The sequence below is a fragment of the Podarcis bocagei genome, assembly GCF_964188305.1.
Source record: "Podarcis bocagei genome assembly, chromosome: 14".
Classification (NCBI taxonomy): domain Eukaryota; kingdom Metazoa; phylum Chordata; class Lepidosauria; order Squamata; family Lacertidae; genus Podarcis; species Podarcis bocagei.
The window spans coordinates 53,865,945-53,884,753 of NC_138139.1; the positions used below are offsets into that span (position 1 = coordinate 53,865,945).

At 44.1% G+C, this 18,809-nt stretch overlaps 1 protein-coding gene and 1 long non-coding RNA gene across 9 annotated transcripts in view; one reads left to right on the forward strand and one right to left on the reverse strand.

Annotated features, from left to right (window-relative positions):
• SDK1 (sidekick cell adhesion molecule 1) overlaps positions 1–18,809 on the forward strand; it is a 598,536-nt gene that overhangs the window by 490,232 nt on the left and 89,495 nt on the right. For all 7 annotated transcript variants that reach the window (XM_081169333.1, XM_081169337.1, XM_081169338.1 and 4 more), the window contains exons 27-29: positions 6,623–6,738; positions 8,264–8,453; positions 11,552–11,650. In XM_081169333.1, coding sequence (XP_081025459.1) covers positions 6,623–6,738; positions 8,264–8,453; positions 11,552–11,650 — 405 coding nt within the window. The remainder of the gene's footprint in view (positions 1–6,622; positions 6,739–8,263; positions 8,454–11,551; positions 11,651–18,809) is intronic.
• LOC308573127 lies at positions 6,766–14,294 on the reverse strand. Of its 2 annotated transcripts, none has more exons than XR_014001941.1 (5): positions 12,480–14,294; positions 11,510–11,623; positions 10,688–10,822; positions 8,802–8,865; positions 6,766–7,052 (listed from the first exon to the last, which is right to left on the reverse strand). It is a non-coding gene; the product is annotated as an uncharacterized lncRNA (long non-coding RNA). The 2 variants fall into 2 exon arrangements; XR_014001942.1 differs by lacking the exon at positions 6,766–7,052 and adding an exon at positions 8,465–8,561.

Consider the following 18,809-nt stretch of genomic DNA (forward strand, 5'->3'; position numbering starts at 1 on the left):
TCCATTCTTCTTCCGCCGTCTCCTTTCCCTGGTCGCGACCAGGGGACATAGGTTTCTGGGCAGGAGTTGATCATGTGAGGCTTTGCCAAGCGTGCCTTCCTTTTAGTGCGTTTCTCCCTTTCGTCCTGAGTATGAGCGTCTTCAAAGTCCATGACACCTTTGGCAAAGGCTGTTCTCCAGTTGGAGCACTCGCAGGCCAGTGTTTCCCCATTGTTGATGTTTATACTACATTTTTTTTTCCTTGGGAGAGTCTTTAAACCTCTTTTGTTGACCACCAGCGTTGCGCTTTCCATTTTTAAGCTGAGAATAGAGTAGTTGCTTATCTACTGGTATTAACCTAATTGCCTGCTGCAGTTTATATATGCTACTCTTATTCCAGAGCTTGGGTTTGGGCAAAAGCACACACTTTTGCAACACACCTGAAAGATTGGTGGAACTGCTAGACACATGGCCATATTTTCATGGGCAGCCTTCAAAGCCCTGCTGCCACTACACCTTGAATCAGAAGCTGCAGTTTAGCAGGTTACTAGAAATGGGCAGTTCAGGATATATTGCTGGGGCAAGCAGGGCCAAGGGCACCTGGAAACTGGGAGGGAGTGGTCAATGAGCAAAGGATAAACACATTTGGCAGGAAAGATGTTAGAGATCATTCAAGTGGGATTTTGAATGGAAAAAAGAGCAAGCCCCTCTGACTGTGGATTGCCCCCATGCTGCTCACAACAATCCGTAGAGATGTTGCAGTTACAGATAGGTAGCCGTGTTGGTCTGCCATAGTCAAAATAAAAAAATTCCTTCCAGTAGCACCTTAAAGACCAACTAAGTTAGTTCTTGGTATGAGCTTTCGTGTGCATGCACACTTCTTCAGATACACTGAAACAGAAGTTGCCAGATCCTTCTATATAGTGAGAAAGTGGGGAGGGGTATTACTCAGAAGGGTGGTGGGAATGGGAGATTGGCAGATAGCTGAGATGAGCCTGTTGACGACTCTTAACGACTGCAATAGGTCTTACAGGAAAAGGCAAGGGGTGAGAAGGTGAAAAATGGCTTAGTCATGTATAATGAGATAAGAATCCAATGTCTTTGTTCATGCCAGGTCTCTCCATGGTTTTAAGTTTGGTAATGAGTTGCAATTCAGCAGCTTCTCTTTCCAGTCTATTTCTGAAATTCCTTTGTAGTAAAACAGCTACTTTGAGATCTTGTATATAATGTCCTGAGAGATTGAAGTGTTCTCCTACTGCTTTCTCTGTTTTGTGATTCTTGATGTTGCAATGAGGGAAGTCTGTCTTGTCCCCTAGCAAGGCCAAGAGACAAAAATAATATGTGTAGGCTTCCTGAACAACTGTAGGCTCCTGCGCATTTTCTCCTAGCCTACATGCCACAGGAAAGCAATACTGCGGTGCACAAACTGAGCTGCATCCTGAATATCAGTCTACAAAGCTCTGAACAGCTTGACCCTCGCCTCTGAATGTGGCCGTGATAATCTAATAGCTGACTTTATCAACTATGTAGCTGTGGATGTGCGCTATCTGGGGGCCAGTACATATAAGGGCAGCAGGGACACCATGCATCAAAAATGAATTATGGTGTGAAATAGAGGAGTTGGTTTTTTTATTAAAAAGAGGTACCCATGAAAAGGTTCTGTTCATACAGTGGCGTTCCTATTAACTCTGACTTGAACTATGCCATAATCTAGGGCTCCTTCCATTGGAAGAGCAACAGAAGGAGTTAAGAACCAAAGGACTTAAAAAGAGCCTCCTGGAATAGGTCCATCTAGTCCAGGATCCTGTTCTCACAGTGGCCAACCAGAAGCCTGCAACAGAACCTGAATGCAGCAGTTCTATCCCAGATCCCTGTAGATCCCAGCAGCTGGTATTCAGAGGCATACAGCCTGCAATAGCAAAGGTAGAAAATAACCACTGTAGCCTGTAGCCATTGAAGATCTGCAAAGAAGCCAAAAAACTGCAATTTGTAGAAGGTGCTTGGAATTCTCTGTTAGCATTCACTTGCCTTGCCACCCGCTCAGCAGATCACAGTACTAAGGAGGCAGGGATTGACTAAATCGTTAAATCAGTCCAAGTTTGTGGTGTAGATATGTCCCTGAAGCAGCTCCACTATGGCTTTCCAGCAGCAGAGGGCTTGGCCTTACAGAGCTTAATCAGTCTGAAGGACAAGGAAGTTTAAATAACTCAAGATTCTTATGAACCCACAGAGCATGGGTAGGCAACCTAAGGCCTGGGGGCCGGATCCAGCCCAAACGCCTTCTCAATCCAGCCCGTGGACGGTCCAAGAATCAGCATGTTTTTACATGAGTAGAATGTGTTCTTTTATTTAATGCAACTTTGGATTATTTGTGGGGCCTGCCTGGTGGTTTTACATGAGTAGAATGTGTGCTTTTATTTAAAATGCATCTCTGGATTATTTGTGGGGCATAGGAATTCGTTCATTCCCCCCCCCCAAAAAAAAAATAGTTCGCCCCCCCACAAGGTCTGAGGGACAGTGGACCGGCCCCCTGATGAAAAAGTTTGCTGACCCCTGCCATAGAGTTAGGCTTTTCACCTTGTACTGAAACACATTTTTGCAAAGGGTTACAGTGGTACCTCAGGTTACATACGCTTCAGGTTACATATGCTTCAGGTTACAGACTCCGCTAACCCAGAAATAGTACCTTGGGTTAAGAACTTTGCTTCAGGATGAGACCAGAAATCATGTTCCAGCGGTGCGGCAGCAGCATGAGGCCCCATTAGCTAAAGTGGTGCTTCAGGTTAAGAACAGTTTCAGCTTAAGAACGGACCTCTGGAATGAATTAAGTCCTTAACCCGAGGTACCACTGTACCTCCTTCTTTTTTGAACACACACACACACACACACACACACACACAGAGTGACATTAACCCAGTTAACTTCCAGAGAGCTCATTTGCGAAAACAAAGTACCCATCTTGTGTTTCATCTTTCAAAATAACTATGTGATCAAGAAAAGCGAGTGGCATTGCATTCATCCTGCCACTGACAAATGGTGAAATTGGCCTGGAAGGAACATGGAAATTTGTTTGGGTCATGGGGATCAGGAAGGGATGTCTGTTTTGTGTCAATGAAGCAATCTACAAATAAACCACAGGCAAGGTTGATGTTATAAAAATGCTGGAAACCCCATGAAGACATCCTTGCAGTGGAGGGGACAGCTGATATCAGTCGTCCCCCCCCCCATTCAATTTATGCAGTTATAATTAACTACTGAATTGGCTAAAGCTCATCTGATTAATCAACTAAGGTTTCTTAAGTTGGAAGATAGATTAGGTGGAAAGAGACAGAGAGGGCTTGCGGTTTCTGTGGATTTGTTTACAAACCCAGAAGGACCCAATGTCAGATCTTATCTGCTCATGCTAGGACCTCCCCACAATCACCAGCTTTTTGATCATTTAAACAAGTGCCTCAAGTGGCCTTGGCCAAAGCAGAGAGGGAACAAAAGCCACATTCTCTGCATTGTTGGGGCTTAGACTCCCCCTAGCAGTGATCCTTTATTATACACATCTTTTTAAAAAAGAAGAAGATGTGAAGGCCGTCTCAGCTTCTTGTGAACCATCCAGAGTGTTGGTGTTGGGGGATGGAGTGAAAGGTATGCTTTGGTTTCTGAACCAGAGAAGAAAGGTATTCATCAAAATAAAGAAATCATTCCCTCCTTGCATGGCAAAATCAAACAAGCGAATATCTGAGCAAGAGCGGCTTGGAAAACGGCTGGTTTTCTTTACACCGAAATCTGGCACACCTCTTTCTCGTGCCCTATGAAGTGATTCATGCGGGAGTAGTGCTTTGTGAAGATCTACGGATAAGGCTGTGGCAGCCGCCCAAAGACATTTGTGGCTCCCGGCAATCTATATTCCTTTAACATAATTATATCCTTGTGGAGGATAAATCTAGGAGAAGATGGGGGGGGGATCCAGCATTGGGAGAAGCAGGGGGAGCGGGGAAGACAAAACTATATTGCCAGCAAAAGCAGAGGAGCTCCATTTCTCATGCCCCAGCTAATTGCTAACAGAGAAACTGCTGTAGTGATAGCCTGGAGCCTGCAGAAGTACAGGGTGGAGCTCCCTTCTCCTTCCTTCAGAGGAACATGAAAATAGTAGCTATAGACTCAGTGCTGGATGAAAAGAAATGGGGACTGAGGCTTCCCTGGTCAGGAGCATCCGAGACTCTGAGATTTCAGGGCCCAAACCTGAGACATAGGGGCACCTCTCTGGTGATGTCACAGGCCAGAGCTTCTTTGCGCTCCCTTCCCATCAATGAGATGCTTCTGGGCATCCCCCAAGCATCCTGGAGGCCAGAGGCCTCTCTCATCCTGGTGAGCTTATCTCACCTTTGATAAGCTGCTCCCCATTCAGCACTACAAGGCAGAGCCCCACAACTGCTTCCGGACTGGCACTAGTGTGGCTTCAGCACTGAGAATAATGCCGATTTCTCTCTCCTCCAACAATCACCTCAAAAGGCCTTTAGAAGTTCCCTCCCTCCCTCCAATGGTCTCTGAAGCTCGGCAGGTGCGTCGTGCTCTTTGAGAAACTGTGCCCTTTAGACATTAGAGTGTGCGTGTGGAGTAGGGGGTGAGGCATAAGAAGCTAAATAAAATTTAAAAATCCCCATCAAGACCTTTAAAGCAGCCTCAAAATCTAATCACGTTAACTGAGTTGGTGTTAGCTTTGCCTAAAGGAGCTTGGGGGGGTGGGGGCGGGTCAGAGGAAGTAATGCGGGGAAAATACATTGGATTTATCCCTGTCTGGTGAAAGTTAGTGACAGTAATTCTGTTGTGACCTTTAAATTGCCAACTTGGTTTTAAAAGGGGAGGGTGTATTTGTTTTGTTCTCTCTCTCTCTTTTTTACAAAATAAAAAAGTCACATACTTACTTAGGCCATGTCACATACTAAGCACTGAGGTCTGTTTGGAATCCCAAAAGCTTAGGTGGTTTTTCAAAAGGGTCAGGCGAGATCCTTGCCCGGCTGAGAACGAAATCATAGAATTGTAGAATCACTGAATTTCAGAGTTGGAAAGTACGCAAAGGGTCATCTAGTCCAACACAAAATGCACACACACACAAAAAAAACCAAGAACAAGAAAAAGCACAAATAACCCCTCACCCCAAATGCATTTTAAAAGCCATAGGATGTTAATCTGCTGAACACCTGGCCAAGAGAAATATTTCTGCCTAGTGCTAAAGACAGGCAATGAAGGTGCCAGGCGAGCCCCTCTGGGGAGAGCATTCCACAAGTGGAGCACCACCCATTCTTGCTCTGCCACCTTCCTGACCTCGTGTGGAGGAGGCACACTAAGATGGGCCTGAAATGATGATAGCAGGGGCCGCGTCGGTTCATATGGGAATGTGTGATGGTGATGGTGAGATGCCGGGTGCTAGAAACCGAGGGAGTTTCTGGGAAGAACTTTTGAGTATCTGAGAAACTATGGGGGAGAGCTACTTCCAGAAAGTACATGATGAAGAAAGCACAGTATTTGGGGACACTTCCTTGCAGTGGCTTACTGAAGTGGTCCAGGAGAGGGTCCTTGGCTCTGGATCCAGACTATGGATCCTGAGGTTGCTGGTTTTCTTTATTGAAAAAATGCATTCTTTTTCTTCATGCTATCCCTATCTGCATCTTGGACAATTACAAGCAGGGATATCCACATTATCTACACAGAAATTGTTCAAGTAAAGAGGAAGAAGCATTTTGATTCAGGATACTGGATTGAATTTTGTTTTTGTTGTTCATTTATTTAAAATATTTTTAATCCATCCCTTTGACCAAAGATTGACCTCCAAGGTGGTTGACAATGCTATTGAAAACAATATTAAACACACACACCACTTAGGATACACTTAACATGATAGGCCCAATAAATTACAGCAGACAACCTTTATTCAGGTGACCTGGAAAGATTAAGTAAGTGGAAGCATTTTTGCCAGCAAGTGAAATACAAAAGTGGTAGATCCTGGTTCATGTACGTGGGAATGATGTTCACAGACTGGGTGCCATCGCAAGGCTCTGTCCTTGCTACCCTCAGATGGTGAGGGGATCCCCAGCAGGCCCTAGGTGCAGTTCAGCATTCAAAGCTCCCATTGTTCTAGGCACGTTTTGCGACAGGGGATTTCATTAACACAAGCAATTTCTGAGCTCTGGGTGCAGTACTGCACCTAACATTTCAGGTTAAAACTGCACAGTGGAGGGAAAGGAGGGTCTTTTTCTGCCTCCCCACTTCCAGCCACACTCCAAAGACTGGAGAAGAGATCTTTTTAAGAATATTAGGCATGGAAAGTAGAGCTTTGTGTTGTTGTTTTTTGCAGTCTTCAGATGAGGACTAGACCACGTGAAAAATGAACATAAGATTTTAGCTGCAGTTCATTCATTTTCAGCTTTGTATTCTTGTTATAAAAAAGCACGCCTAAGCATTCTGTTGTGGCTCCCATAACCTAGGTTTAAGGTGCCATTTAGCTCCTAGCTTTCATATCTCAGTTTCTAACACTGGTACAGTTCAATGTGCTCTGTGCCCATAGACCATTGGAGATGACTGGGCAAATCCTAGATGACGAGTGAATGGATTTTATCAGCTTCTAATGTCTGTTAAATCTGGACATTTGCAGTTCCTTCGGCTCCCCCAGAGAACGTGTCGGCTGAAGCTGTGAGTTCCACTCAGATCCTCTTGACCTGGGCGGCGGTCCCTGAACCTGAACAGAACGGGCTCATCCTTGGATACAAGGTAGATCTTCCCAAGCGCTGCTGAGTCTTTTCTGCCTTTGGATAAGCAACGTGTTGTTTTTACTTGATTTTGTTGTTATCTATGTACTAGTAAGTATTGGGGTATTAAACTCCTGGCAGCTGAACTAAGTGCTGTAAGGTGTATCCCAGAGCTACAATCCCATACAGATCTCCTGTATTTTAGCTGAAAGGTTCCATTCTAGGGAATTTAGGGATTGCTACTAATGTCAGACTGAAACACAACAAGCTGAAGAGAATCCTGTGGCACAGCATATTCCGTGCTGCATCAGTTAAGCTATCAGCAGTGAGATCTCCCTACAGATACAAACAAGCAGATTGAAAAGGTTCACTTCGCAGGACAGGTTATCAGTTTGAGTTACTCAGAAGACTGCAGTTTGAACATTGAATGTTCAGCATACAATACAGCATACATGCGAGTTATTAAAGACTTTACCTTGTCTCTCATGTACTGTCTAGCTAATACTTTTGACGTCCTCCTAACATGCACCAATGACTAGGAGATGCTATGTTGATTGCTTGTTTATGGATAGCAACTACCGTCTACCTGACAAGACCAACCCATTGCTGCGTGCTTGTTGGGGCTGGCAGGGCAGGTGTGTTTGTTTGCGTGTGAGAAAGATACCAATGTTCTTTCTGTGTCTGTCTGGCTACAGAGAAACACTGCAGATTTGGGACTGTAGTCAGCAGAGGAATTTAACCCAGTAGAGAAGTCTTGCTTGGGACTCAAAGGACATGTTGTTTGCTTTGGGGGAAGCTGCTGCTGCTGAACAGCCTAGCATAGTCTGTCCCCATGCAAGCACACTTCTGACTTTGCAACTAGAAAGTGGGGCCCACAACAAACACTGCTGAGTGGTGTGTTCTTGTTCAGCCAGCCATGCTCTCCTCATTCCTCCACTCCCTGTCTCTGGTTTTCCCTTCAACAGGCACTCAGCATGGCAACACCACTCAGCATACCTCATGGACCTATTTTTGGTTTTTCCTCCTTCCAAGGTTTTTTTTTAAATGCTCTTTGATACTTCTGCTAATCTTGGTGTTCTCACAAGCCTGCTGAAACCCACTGATTTGACTACATAGGAATTGGCAAGAGGTTTGCCATTAGTACATAGGGTTGCAAACATATATCCCCAGTTCTCTCTTCTGACAAATAGCGAAGTTACTGGAAACCAGGCAGAGGGCCTTCTTGGTAGTTGCACCTACCCTGTGGAATGCCCTCCCATCAGCTGCCAAAGCGATGCACAACTATATGACTTTCCCTAGACATCTGCCTGTGGTAGGATGCTTTTGATGTTTGCTGTTTTGTCCTGTGTTTTTCTATTTTGTTGGAAGCCACCCAGCGTAGCTGGGGCAACGGTCAGATGAGTAGGGTACAATAACATTGTTGTTGCTGTCCCTGTAAAATATTGTTCCTGGAATGCCTTGCTGCTTGTGGGGAGCAAGGTAATGCTCCCTATCCTTTTCATATCATTCTATATGTATTTATCATACTCTTCTTCCCCCCCCTTCAGATTTTGTTCAAGCCCAAAGATGTGGAAAACAAATTAAGCAGCCAAGTCGTGAGAGGGAACCACACCCTTTCCATCCTTCTAGCTGGTTTGCGGAAATATGTGCTTTATGAGATTCAGGTTCTGGCATTCACACGCATTGGGGATGGGATCCCCAGCTCCCCTCCAGTCATCGAGAGAACTAAGGATGATGGTAAGTGTATGTGGATCGCTAGAACCTTCTAGCTTTTTTGGGGGGGGGTGCATATCAGCAGCTAATCAGGTGGAATCCATTTTAAATCTCAAAGAACCGGATCCTCCCCTAATGTAAAGAGGCACAGTCCTATTAGTTTCTAGCTGAGAATCTGCTCCCAAAAATTGCAGTCTATTTCCCCCCCTCCTCCCAGTAATTGACAAAAAGATTGTTTCACTCTAAAACCTGATATTTTATAGCCAGTTCCAGCCTGAAGCAAATTTTTACAGCCCAATTATGAACTCCTACAGAAATCCAATCATAGTAATAAAAAAAAAGCTGTGGGATAATGGGACGTGATAAACAAACCTTGCTGTGATTGAATGTGAGCGCGATGTGGCGTTTCCTGTCCCAAGAGTGTGCCTAGACCAACCTTGAACAAAAGAATAATAAAATGACCTTTTGTGAAATTAGTGCATGAACATTGTATTGTTCTACTCGCCGACACTATCTGTAATCCTGAGAATTCCCGTTTAGGGTTTGACATATTGAAAGGACGAGAGGCTTTCTGGGGTCTGATGGAAGGAATGTGTATTCATTAGCCACATGGATGTTCAGGGGACTCATGCCTCTAGGGCTCACCTTCAGAGCTTCGGCAGACCAGTTGCCCACTTCTGCTAAGCCTGGATGCTGGGGGGGGGGGTTGGCTAACTGGAGCAGGGGGTGGGGGAGATTTCAGGCTGGCAGAGGGGAAGCCCCAAGCATTTTTCTGTCTGCTCTTGTTGAATGTTTCCCCCCCTAAAATTCTAACAATTTTTCTCTTTTTATCATTATCCATTGGCTTGCTTGCTATCCCATGAGCTTAGAGCAGCTTTACAGCAGCATTTTCCCTCAGTTTTAATAATTCTGTCCCTAAGGAACCCACAATCTGAGAAAAATCAAATGGTTTGAGGAGAAAAGAGGTCAAATGAAAGAAAAATAACATTGTAAATATTATATATATAGATATATAGATATATAGATATAGATATATATAAATTTAAAGCGCCACACTGAATAACCAGTCCAAAAAGTCATTCAAAGGACAGCAGTTTTTAAAGGCAGCCAGCAGCTCGATGGTTGTATGATTGGGCCCAGGCTGCCCGGAAGAGCGTTTCCAGCTCTATGAACCTGCCTGGCTGCCAGGATCCTTGGGTGAGCCCTTTCTCTTGGTCCCAGCTGGTGGTGACATGAGGGAAAGAGCCTTTTCTGCCCCCATATTGTGGGATTAGCTCCCAAGAGAGGCTAAACGGATACCCTCCCAGTTATTCTTCTGCCAGCAGGCTAAAACCTTTCTGTTCAGAGAGGCCTTTAGAAACCAAGGAGGAGACGATGCTGTTCACTGGGCTGCTGTCAGAACAGATTGTTTCAAGGCTGGTTCTAAATTGTGTTTTGATGTATATTTTGATCATTGTGTGTGTGTCCCCCGCCCGCCCCCTGGTTTATTTTTATTACTTTGTATTTCATTACTTTGTTTTTAAATGTTGGAAGCTGCCCAGCTTGGAAGAAGAGCAACATAAAGATGATGAGGATGATATTAAAGAGGTGCTGCAGAGAATAGTCTGGGCTCGCTGGAGAGCAGAGTTATGAGCAGTGCTTTTTCCCCCCTAAAAAAAATGTTTAGGGCTACTCTCATTTTCCTACTCTTATTGAAATACTGCCCCTCAATGAGGCCAAACTTAGATTCACAAAATGTTTAGGGGTATGCGTACCCCTGTGTACCCCCAGAAAAAAAGCACTGGTTGTGAGCATTAAGCATGCGCTATACAGTATTCCTTTAGATTTCGGAGGTGGCTTTTTACGTCACATGAAAGCTCAGATGTAATGTGGAAATCAACAGCTAGGTATGCATCAGGGAAATGGAATCACCTGCCGTGTGAACACAGCCCAAGTTGGGGCAGGCTGCTCTTTACAGAAGCTAATACCTCTCAGAGTTATGGGCTGGCAGGGGGAGGGGGATAAAGCATGATAATGCCATATATACCGTTCTCTGGCTACAAATCCATTGGATAAACAAATCCATGCCCAAACTGCCATGTAACAAGCATCTTGTCCTCTTCCTTCCTGCATTACCTGTTGTCAAATGCTGATATTTGTTCTTCCATCCCCACACTCCTGACATAAGCCTGCTTGATTCCTTCCTGATCAATTTAATTAAAAGCATCATAGAGGAGAACAGAGGTGGGATTTCAGCTTAAGGGGGTGAACATCAGTACCTCTGGATTTGCAAATTATCATTAGCTCCCCCTGGTGACCTTGATAGAGGTAATTCAGCGGCCTGCCTGCTGTCTGTGGCAATGCACATCTTCTCCCCCTCTGATACTTATGGCCAAACAGAGGTTCCCAGATGCCTAGGTGAAATTGGAAGGCAAATTGAGAGTTAGCTACATGGTTGGAGAATATGATTCAGCTTCGGCAACTGTGTAACAACCTAAGAAACCTGCTTAACCTCTCAAGGAAAAATTCAGTATATTAAGCAATATGTTATATACAGAGTTATGAAATGCCTTTCAGAATCTGATTGGCATACAGATGTCCCATTATATAGGCTCCAGCATGATTGTTCCCTCTGAGGTCAACCCTAGTTTATCAAAACATCATCATAAATATATTTACTAATGCAATAAAACATATGAAGTCGGTAGCTGCAATATAACAAGAATTGATGGCTAAGTTGACCTCGAAAGACAGCAAGCTTTTTATGTTGCACCAGATTTTTTAAGCCTCTTCTGGTCTAAGACCAGTTTTGCACAAGTCCAAAGCTTTCTCACTTGCCTTAGCTTATCAAGACTCTTGATCCAAAGGCACCAGTTTAGATCCTTTCTCCCAAAGGCTAGTAGAGAGACCCATCCTTAGTAGAGCTTTTTCCTAGGAAATCCTGCAGTGTTAGTAACCTCTTGCAATCAAAACCATGTTTTAAGCAATTTGTTAAGTCAAAGGTAGATTAGGCAAATAACATCCCTTTTTGAACAGGATGTGCTGCTAAAAATTTCACCTGGGACCTCTTGCACACAAAAGAAATTGGGAGAAGTTCGTACCTGCCAGGCCCTATCTAATGGCCGTTCTCTTGGTCTTTTTAGCCCCAGGCTCTCCAGTGCGGATGGTGTTCCCTGAGGTGAAGCTGACCTCCGTCCGGATTGTGTGGCAGCCCCCTGAAGAACCCAATGGGATTATTCTTGGTAAGCAAGAGCAAGAGCTGTGTCAAGGGGTGGGGGACCAAAAGAGGCAGCCAGAGAAGTAGCCTGTCAGCGCGTGTTTCTGAATCACTTAAAAGTGTGCATATATACCAGGAATTATGGAAGCCTGGAAAATGCAGTGGTTCACTTGGTACCCACTCCTGTGGCCTACTTTGCCTTCAACCCATCAAACTACCGTAACTTGCTGTGAATTCTGAGGGTTTGGATGCACTCGTTCTAAAGCCAGACCAGGGGTCTTAATTCTGTAACTAGGGGCAGAAAGCAAGAAATAGCACAGTGAGGAACTCATAGATGGCATGCACGACTGTCCGGGAATCGCAAGTGCCCCATACCCTCTGGAACTGGCATGCCAAGCAGGCCGTACCCCCACCCCCACCCCACTGCACCCACAGTGGGGCAGAGAGCTTATCAGAGATGTTCTGCTCAGAGTGTGGACTCTGGGATGCCTTCACAAGATCTTGTGCGTACTCAGATGTTTAGATCTCACAAGAGCATCCAGAACCCACATGCTGAGTGGGACTTGCCCAGTAAGCAAGGCAGAGAGCTTCAAAGTTCTTTCTGCGCTGGGAAAACCTAGAGCAAAAAGAGCTTTTAAGCTCTCCGTCTTGCGTTCATTTAATTGGTGCAATTTCAACCAGCTGGCTTTCAGCGGTGCAAGTTTGAAATCACACAAGTTAATTGCACATAAGATACAATCGTGCTGCAATGACAATTTTCATGCTGTGAAATTTCTTCTGCTCTCACAGAGCTCTGTGTGGGAGCGAGGCTCTTCTGAGTTCCCTTCTCAGCATTCCTCCACCACCCCAAATACCTCTGGAATGATGCTGGGTGTAGGGCACAAATCTTCTGCTCTTGCCATAGGCAGTAGAAAGACTACATTTTGAGGATAAAATCGCACATCTCCGTGTTGAGTCAAATGCTGCTGCTGTTACGGAACCAGATGAGGTGTCTGACACAGCAACTTGCCTGATTTTGTGGGATGTCTGTTCATGACGTCTGAAATGTAGACTTCCTTGACTCCTAGCCATTATGACTAATTCGAGCTAGTAACCAAGGGAGGTGGGGTGGCCAGATAAGTCTGTGATGTGGTGAATGTATCTTTACGTGGTGGTGGGAGCACCTGGCACCTTGAAGGGAGTCAGTAGTGCAACCAGTTTTAATGAAGTCACCCCAATCCAGACCCTGAAGTACTTGACAACTGGTACCCCATCACAAATAGTGCCTTCAAGGGAAAGGAAGTGCTTGAGAGCGTGGTAGCAGTCCAGCTCTAAGCACTTTTGGAGGAAACTGATTATTTGACCTGTTTCAGTCAAATCAGGCCTGGTTTGGGGACAGAATCAGTTCTGCTTGCCCTGATGCATGAGCTTCTTCAAGGAATTGTGACATTGTTGGTCTTGCTTGATCTTGGTTCACCACTACAGTATTTTCCTTGCTGGAAATGCACATAATTTTGCCCCTACTCTCATGCAAGCTTCTCACACCGGCTTTAAAAGGTTGCTGAAATTGCAGCTTTAGTATCTTGTGGTTCACCCCTGATACATATTGCACACAATTAACCAATGGACAACATTTGAAAAATGAAAGCTTAAGTCTTTCTGATTAATGTTAAGTCAATAATGCTAGGTACCTCCAAGCAATGCAATTATTTTGCTGTTTGTTTGCTTGCTTGCTTGCCTGTTTAGCAATGTCTGATAAGAGCTGTCTGAGTTCCTCCCTGGGAAATCTAGCAAACCTATTGGTTGTTTGGCATTTTTTGGCTGCCCCATTGTGATATATGATAAGGCAATTGCACTTGTCTGACTTTGCCACCTAAGGCTGCCCCCTTAAATGGTGAGCTACTTTATGCTTTGTGCCAAATAAAATCTGGAACCACTCATTGTGGACAACAATGTTTCCTCATATGGTGTGTTGCAGCCCCAAATTCTCCCTTGATTATAACAAGGCCCACAAGGTAGTTGGAAGCATCATTAGATGTGATCTAAAAGCAGCTCTTTCAGAAACTTTTGGAAAGAAGGAAAGATTCATCACAGGCAGAATCCTGTTGGGTACTCCTGACATTCAAGTTGCTTATTTTATTTTCAAGGGACCTCTGTGCCTTGTGTGCTTATTACCAAATTAAGCCCAGGTACTGAGACACAGGATTCGTGTATAAGGAGGAATTCCACCTACTGAAATAATTTGTTCGAAAAACAACTCATAAATACTTATCTTTTGTTCTGTGTCCTGTTGCACTGCTGAGCAGCTCTGGATGGGGTTTGTGAGGTTGTGAGGTTCTGCTGCAGTGAGATCTTGAGTTATTCTCAAAGTGTGAAATTCTTCACTGGTGAGAAGGAATTCTTAGTTAAGTGTGAAACTCAAAAATCCATAGCTTCATTCTCAGGCCAACGATGAAAGAAAAACAAGCTTGCCCATGGGGTTTCAATGTGAATGCCAAGGGCAGCTAGCCAGCTTGGTGTCCTCCAGGTTTTGTTAGACTCCCAACTCCCATCAGCCCCATCCAGCATGGCCAATTGAAACAGGGGATTGTGGGAGTTGTAGTCCCCCACATCTTGAGGGCACCACATTGGTTACTCTTGGCATATGAAACATTGTTGTTCTTTGGGGCAGCTTTCGTGGTTCTTCAAATAGGCACATCAAACGGAAAGATTGTTCACTGTATTCATTTGTTGGCATTGTGGAATCCAACATGACTGTGTTAAAAGAGCCATGGTGGTTCAAGGTCAATACAACAGAAGGGTAAAACGTGCCTTTGCACTCTGGTGTCCGCCTACTAGTACCTTAATGTTGCTTTCACATGAAGAAATATAAGATGTAAGAAGATTTCCCCATCATGTTCCTTTAGTGTTTCCCTGGTTTGCTTCACCCTGAGTTTGCTCCTCCTGAATGTCAACTTAACCATTACATTTCTAATATTTTCTTCTGCCCTCGGAACTTGTCCAGTTTCTAGAAGAAGAGTTATAGCTTGTGGGTAGAGCACAATGCTTTGCATACAAGAGATCCTAGGTTCAGTCCCTAGCATCTCCAGGTGGCGCAGTGAAAGTCATCTCTGAAATCCTGAAGACTTGCTACCAAACAGTAGAGGTAGACAGTTTGACTTGATACAGGCTCCCTAGGTTCTTACATAACTTCAGTTTCTTCATTTCACTAGTATCCATTTTTCTACATTGCATCACCAATAAAGCATTGCAAAATTACACTATTTTAAGTGGTTATATGTGATCACATCAATATTCTTTTTTCTCCTTTGTTTTTATGATGAGGACATGCTCTCCCCCACTCTTGATACAAATGTGCATACAGCTTAGGTGTTTGGGATTTGGTGGAGTTTGACTGTTGTTCATTTTACAATTGTGCCGCTGATTCTGTACTTCTGCAGAAAAAGATTCCTGCTTCAGTCATGCGCACGATCACCTCAAAGCAGGTTCTTTTTTTTAGCAGAGTTATATCAATCTGCATATGTGCGTTTGTCATGTAGAGGAGGGAAAATATATGAATGAGCTGAAAACTGTGAATGAACAGAGTTCTGTACAGAACTGAGAAACTAAAAAATGAAGGCTTTCTGATGTTCCACTTTCGGACCAAGGCTAAGTAATTTTGAACTCAGGGGAGAAAATAGGATGGAAAGATACATCAGCAAGAAGTATACTGAAGACTTGTCTGTGCTGTACAATTAAATGGATTGACTGTCATGTCTTCTCTCCAAGTAAATCATGAAGGAGCTAAAGATCTTCCAGTAGGGAATTCTCAGAACACTGGGAGAGAAGCAGAGACAGCAATGCAGGTGTAAAACCAGTACCGTTTTGTATTGTGGATCCACGTTACATTCTTAACATCAGTGCTTTTTTTTCCTTAAAAAAAAATGTTTAGGGCTACTCTCATTTTCCTACTCATATTGAAATACTGCCTCTCAATGAGGCCAAACTAGGGGTATGTATACCTTTGTGTCCCCCTAGAAAAAAACACTGCTTAACATAATTTGAGTTCCAACAGATGTGGAGGTAGCTGAAGTGTCCCATGATTACTACATCTCTTCTTTTTGAATGTTTGGTAACCTGCTATAGGAAGGCATTGTCTAAGTCCCCATTCTGGCTTGGTAGTCTATAGCAAATACCCACACTAAGGTCGTGGTTGTTTCCCTCTTCTATCATTTTTACCCATATACTCTCAATCTGCCTTCCATGCTCCAGGTCATAGATCTCTTCACAAGTGTAAACATCCTTTACATATCCCACTGCTGTTTCCTGTTTGGTCTATTCCTTTTGAATAAGTTATACTCCTCAATTTCTACATTCCAGTCATGATTCTCATCCCACCAAGTTTCAGCAATGCCTATTAAGCCATTTCTGCCATCCTGCATTAAAAGCTCAAATTCATCTTGTTTGTTTCCCATACTCTGTGCATTAGTACAGAGACAACGAAAACCAAGAGTCATTCCCTATACCTACTTCCTTCTTGTGGTTTCCTGCCTTTAGCAGGTTTCTGGAGCACTGCTTCAGTTTCCTATGCATCAATGAAGCTATTATACCCAGCACCAGGTGTTCCCCTGTCATCTGTTATACTCTCTCTCTCTCTCTCTCCCCCCCCCCTTTCAGGTTTTAGTTAAGGGCTCTCCTGATCAGGTTCACAATAAGTAATTGCTTGTGGTTGGGTTATAAACCTTGGTTCACTTTATCTATGGCCTGATATTACATGCAGATGCTGTTGCAGATGCTGTCTCAGATGCTCATCAAGCTACAAAGTCACAAGGCAAGAAGATTTGGGAAACAAATCAAAGTTTGGAGAAATAAGCCACTGCTTGTTTGATTGCCTGTCAGACAACTCATGTTTAACATGTGGTTTATGAAATAAACTGTGACTTAAACCAGCTGTGGCTAACCAATGCCCTGGACATTTGATCTGCCCCCTCAAAGACCACACTGATTTTGCAGCTGCAGCAATAAATACATAAATGCAGGCACAGCAGTGGGGTATGGCCTCTGCCCAGCCTAACAGTTTAATGGGGGTACATATTGCCTCCTCCCCAGACACCAGGTCAATCACTTGATGAGTCAGGAAGGGATGATAACCCCCTCCAGCTCAGCTGTTCTGTATAGAAAAGCTGAGAGAAGACTCTGTGCCTCTGAAAGCTTAAGCAGGCCTCTTTAAGATGCTCTTGCCTCCAAAAATAACTTTTAATTCAATCTGTTTGCATTGGTCTTGCTGCTGTCATCTTGTAGCCCTGTGAGGATACAAAGGGCTTGGCAATGAATGTTTTTTAATAACTTAGATCAAAACATAACTCAGCCTTTTGGAGATCGGCAGTATGAAAAACCAGGAGGCTCCTAGAGACAACAAATTAATAAATGTCTGCATTTTCAGGTATGCATTGCAGCTTCTAGAAGCTGCCAGTGCTGGTTCTGAAGGGCTTTGTATGGTGATGATGAGCATAAAAGCAGCATTAGTATTCCGAGTACAAAGCCACACTCCTGCCTGTTTGCTTTGGGGAAAGAAGCAGGTGCCTTGGAGTGACCTAACATTTAACAGATACATTCAACTGTTGCCTTTTATTTGGTTCAGAAAGCTCCAGCATGCCAAAGTCACTTGCTTTGTACAACAGTCATTAGAAGACCACCTTTGGCACGCTTTGTAAAATTCAGACTTTAAAGAAGGACTCTCAGTAACCTGAAAGAGGCAAGTGTCAGGTTTATATGGGGAGTCACACCCACAGGAGAGTGGCAGGTGTTTGTACAACATGTAATAAATTTACAGAGCATGCAGTCATAAAATGTGGCGAGCAAAGCTGGGTTATTTTTTTTAAAAAAAACAACTTTCAGTTTTGGCTGCAGTCCTATGTGCATTTACCTGGGAGTAAGTACCATTGCATGTGATGGGATGTGCTTCTCGGCAGGATTTTCTTTGCTAGACAAAATAATGGATGACAGGTCTATTAGCAGCTCTTAGCTTTTCAGAGGCAGTTTTCCCTCAAGTAGCTTATGCTGGAGACAAACAAGAGGTCAGTTGGTTGCCCTTGCACCTTCTGCACTTTCCAGAGGCATTGCTGGAATGAGGATGCTGGGATGTTCAGTTCCAGAGAGTGCTTCTTTGGGTCTTATTTATACTGCCATCCTTGGTAGCACAGCCTTTGGGTGTTGCTCACTATTCCTCTTGTCAGTATCTCCTTGATGTGCCCTCTCACCACCCTTGATTTTATTGTGTATTATTGCACCAGCCAGTCACCCTATGTAATCTGCCAGTCAAAAATCCCTTTAAGTTTGATTGTTAAGTGCCCTGCAGTATCTGAATGACTGTCCACTCTGGTCAATCACTGGGGAGGGAGCAGTTTTGGTGAAAGCTTTGCTTATTAAAAATATATCCAGTCCCCATTCCATTCCAAATGCCAGTCATCTCTGTCTCTGCCACTGCTACTTTTCCTGCCATGAGTGAGGTTTGTTGTGGCATTGTGTGAGCAGGGAAAGATGACAATGGAGGGTATGATGGGTGCTTGGAGTGCCTGCAAATGTTTGGCACACGCTTGTTTGCATTGCTGAGCTAATTCCCAATTTTGTGTGGTGGGAGAAAACCTTATTCCAAGTCAACTTGACTTGAGTCTCTGGGGAGCCTGCCATCACTACAAAAGCCCCACCCTTTTTTCTTCCTATCTACAGGGCCATCTTTACCTGGGGGTGCAAAGGGTGCGGGGCACCTGGGCACCGAATTCTGGGGGGCACCAGGCGCCTGCCGCTGAAGCCACCTAAGCTCTTAACTATCTACCTGTTATGAAATAATAAATAATTTTGACCAAGCTAGAAAAACAAAATACATATATACCTAGGTATTACTGAAATGTATTCCTACTGTTTCACTAAAGAACTTTCGACTTTGTGCGCTCATTTATCAAAAACCCACCACGCCAGCGGCGGTGCTTGTCATTCACAACAGCACCTTTTAATTTCATCACTTACAGTGATGGGACGCTGGGTGGATCTTTGCACCCCGGCAGCACATATGCTAAAGATGGCCCTGCCTATATACATAAAAATGTAAGCCTCTATCAGAGGAAATGCATAAAGGCAGGGCGAGAGGGAGAAGAAGAAAAGGCGGATTTTAAAATGGTGGTTTTAAACAGCATCAGAAGTTTGAATAAAGAAGGGGTGGAGGGACA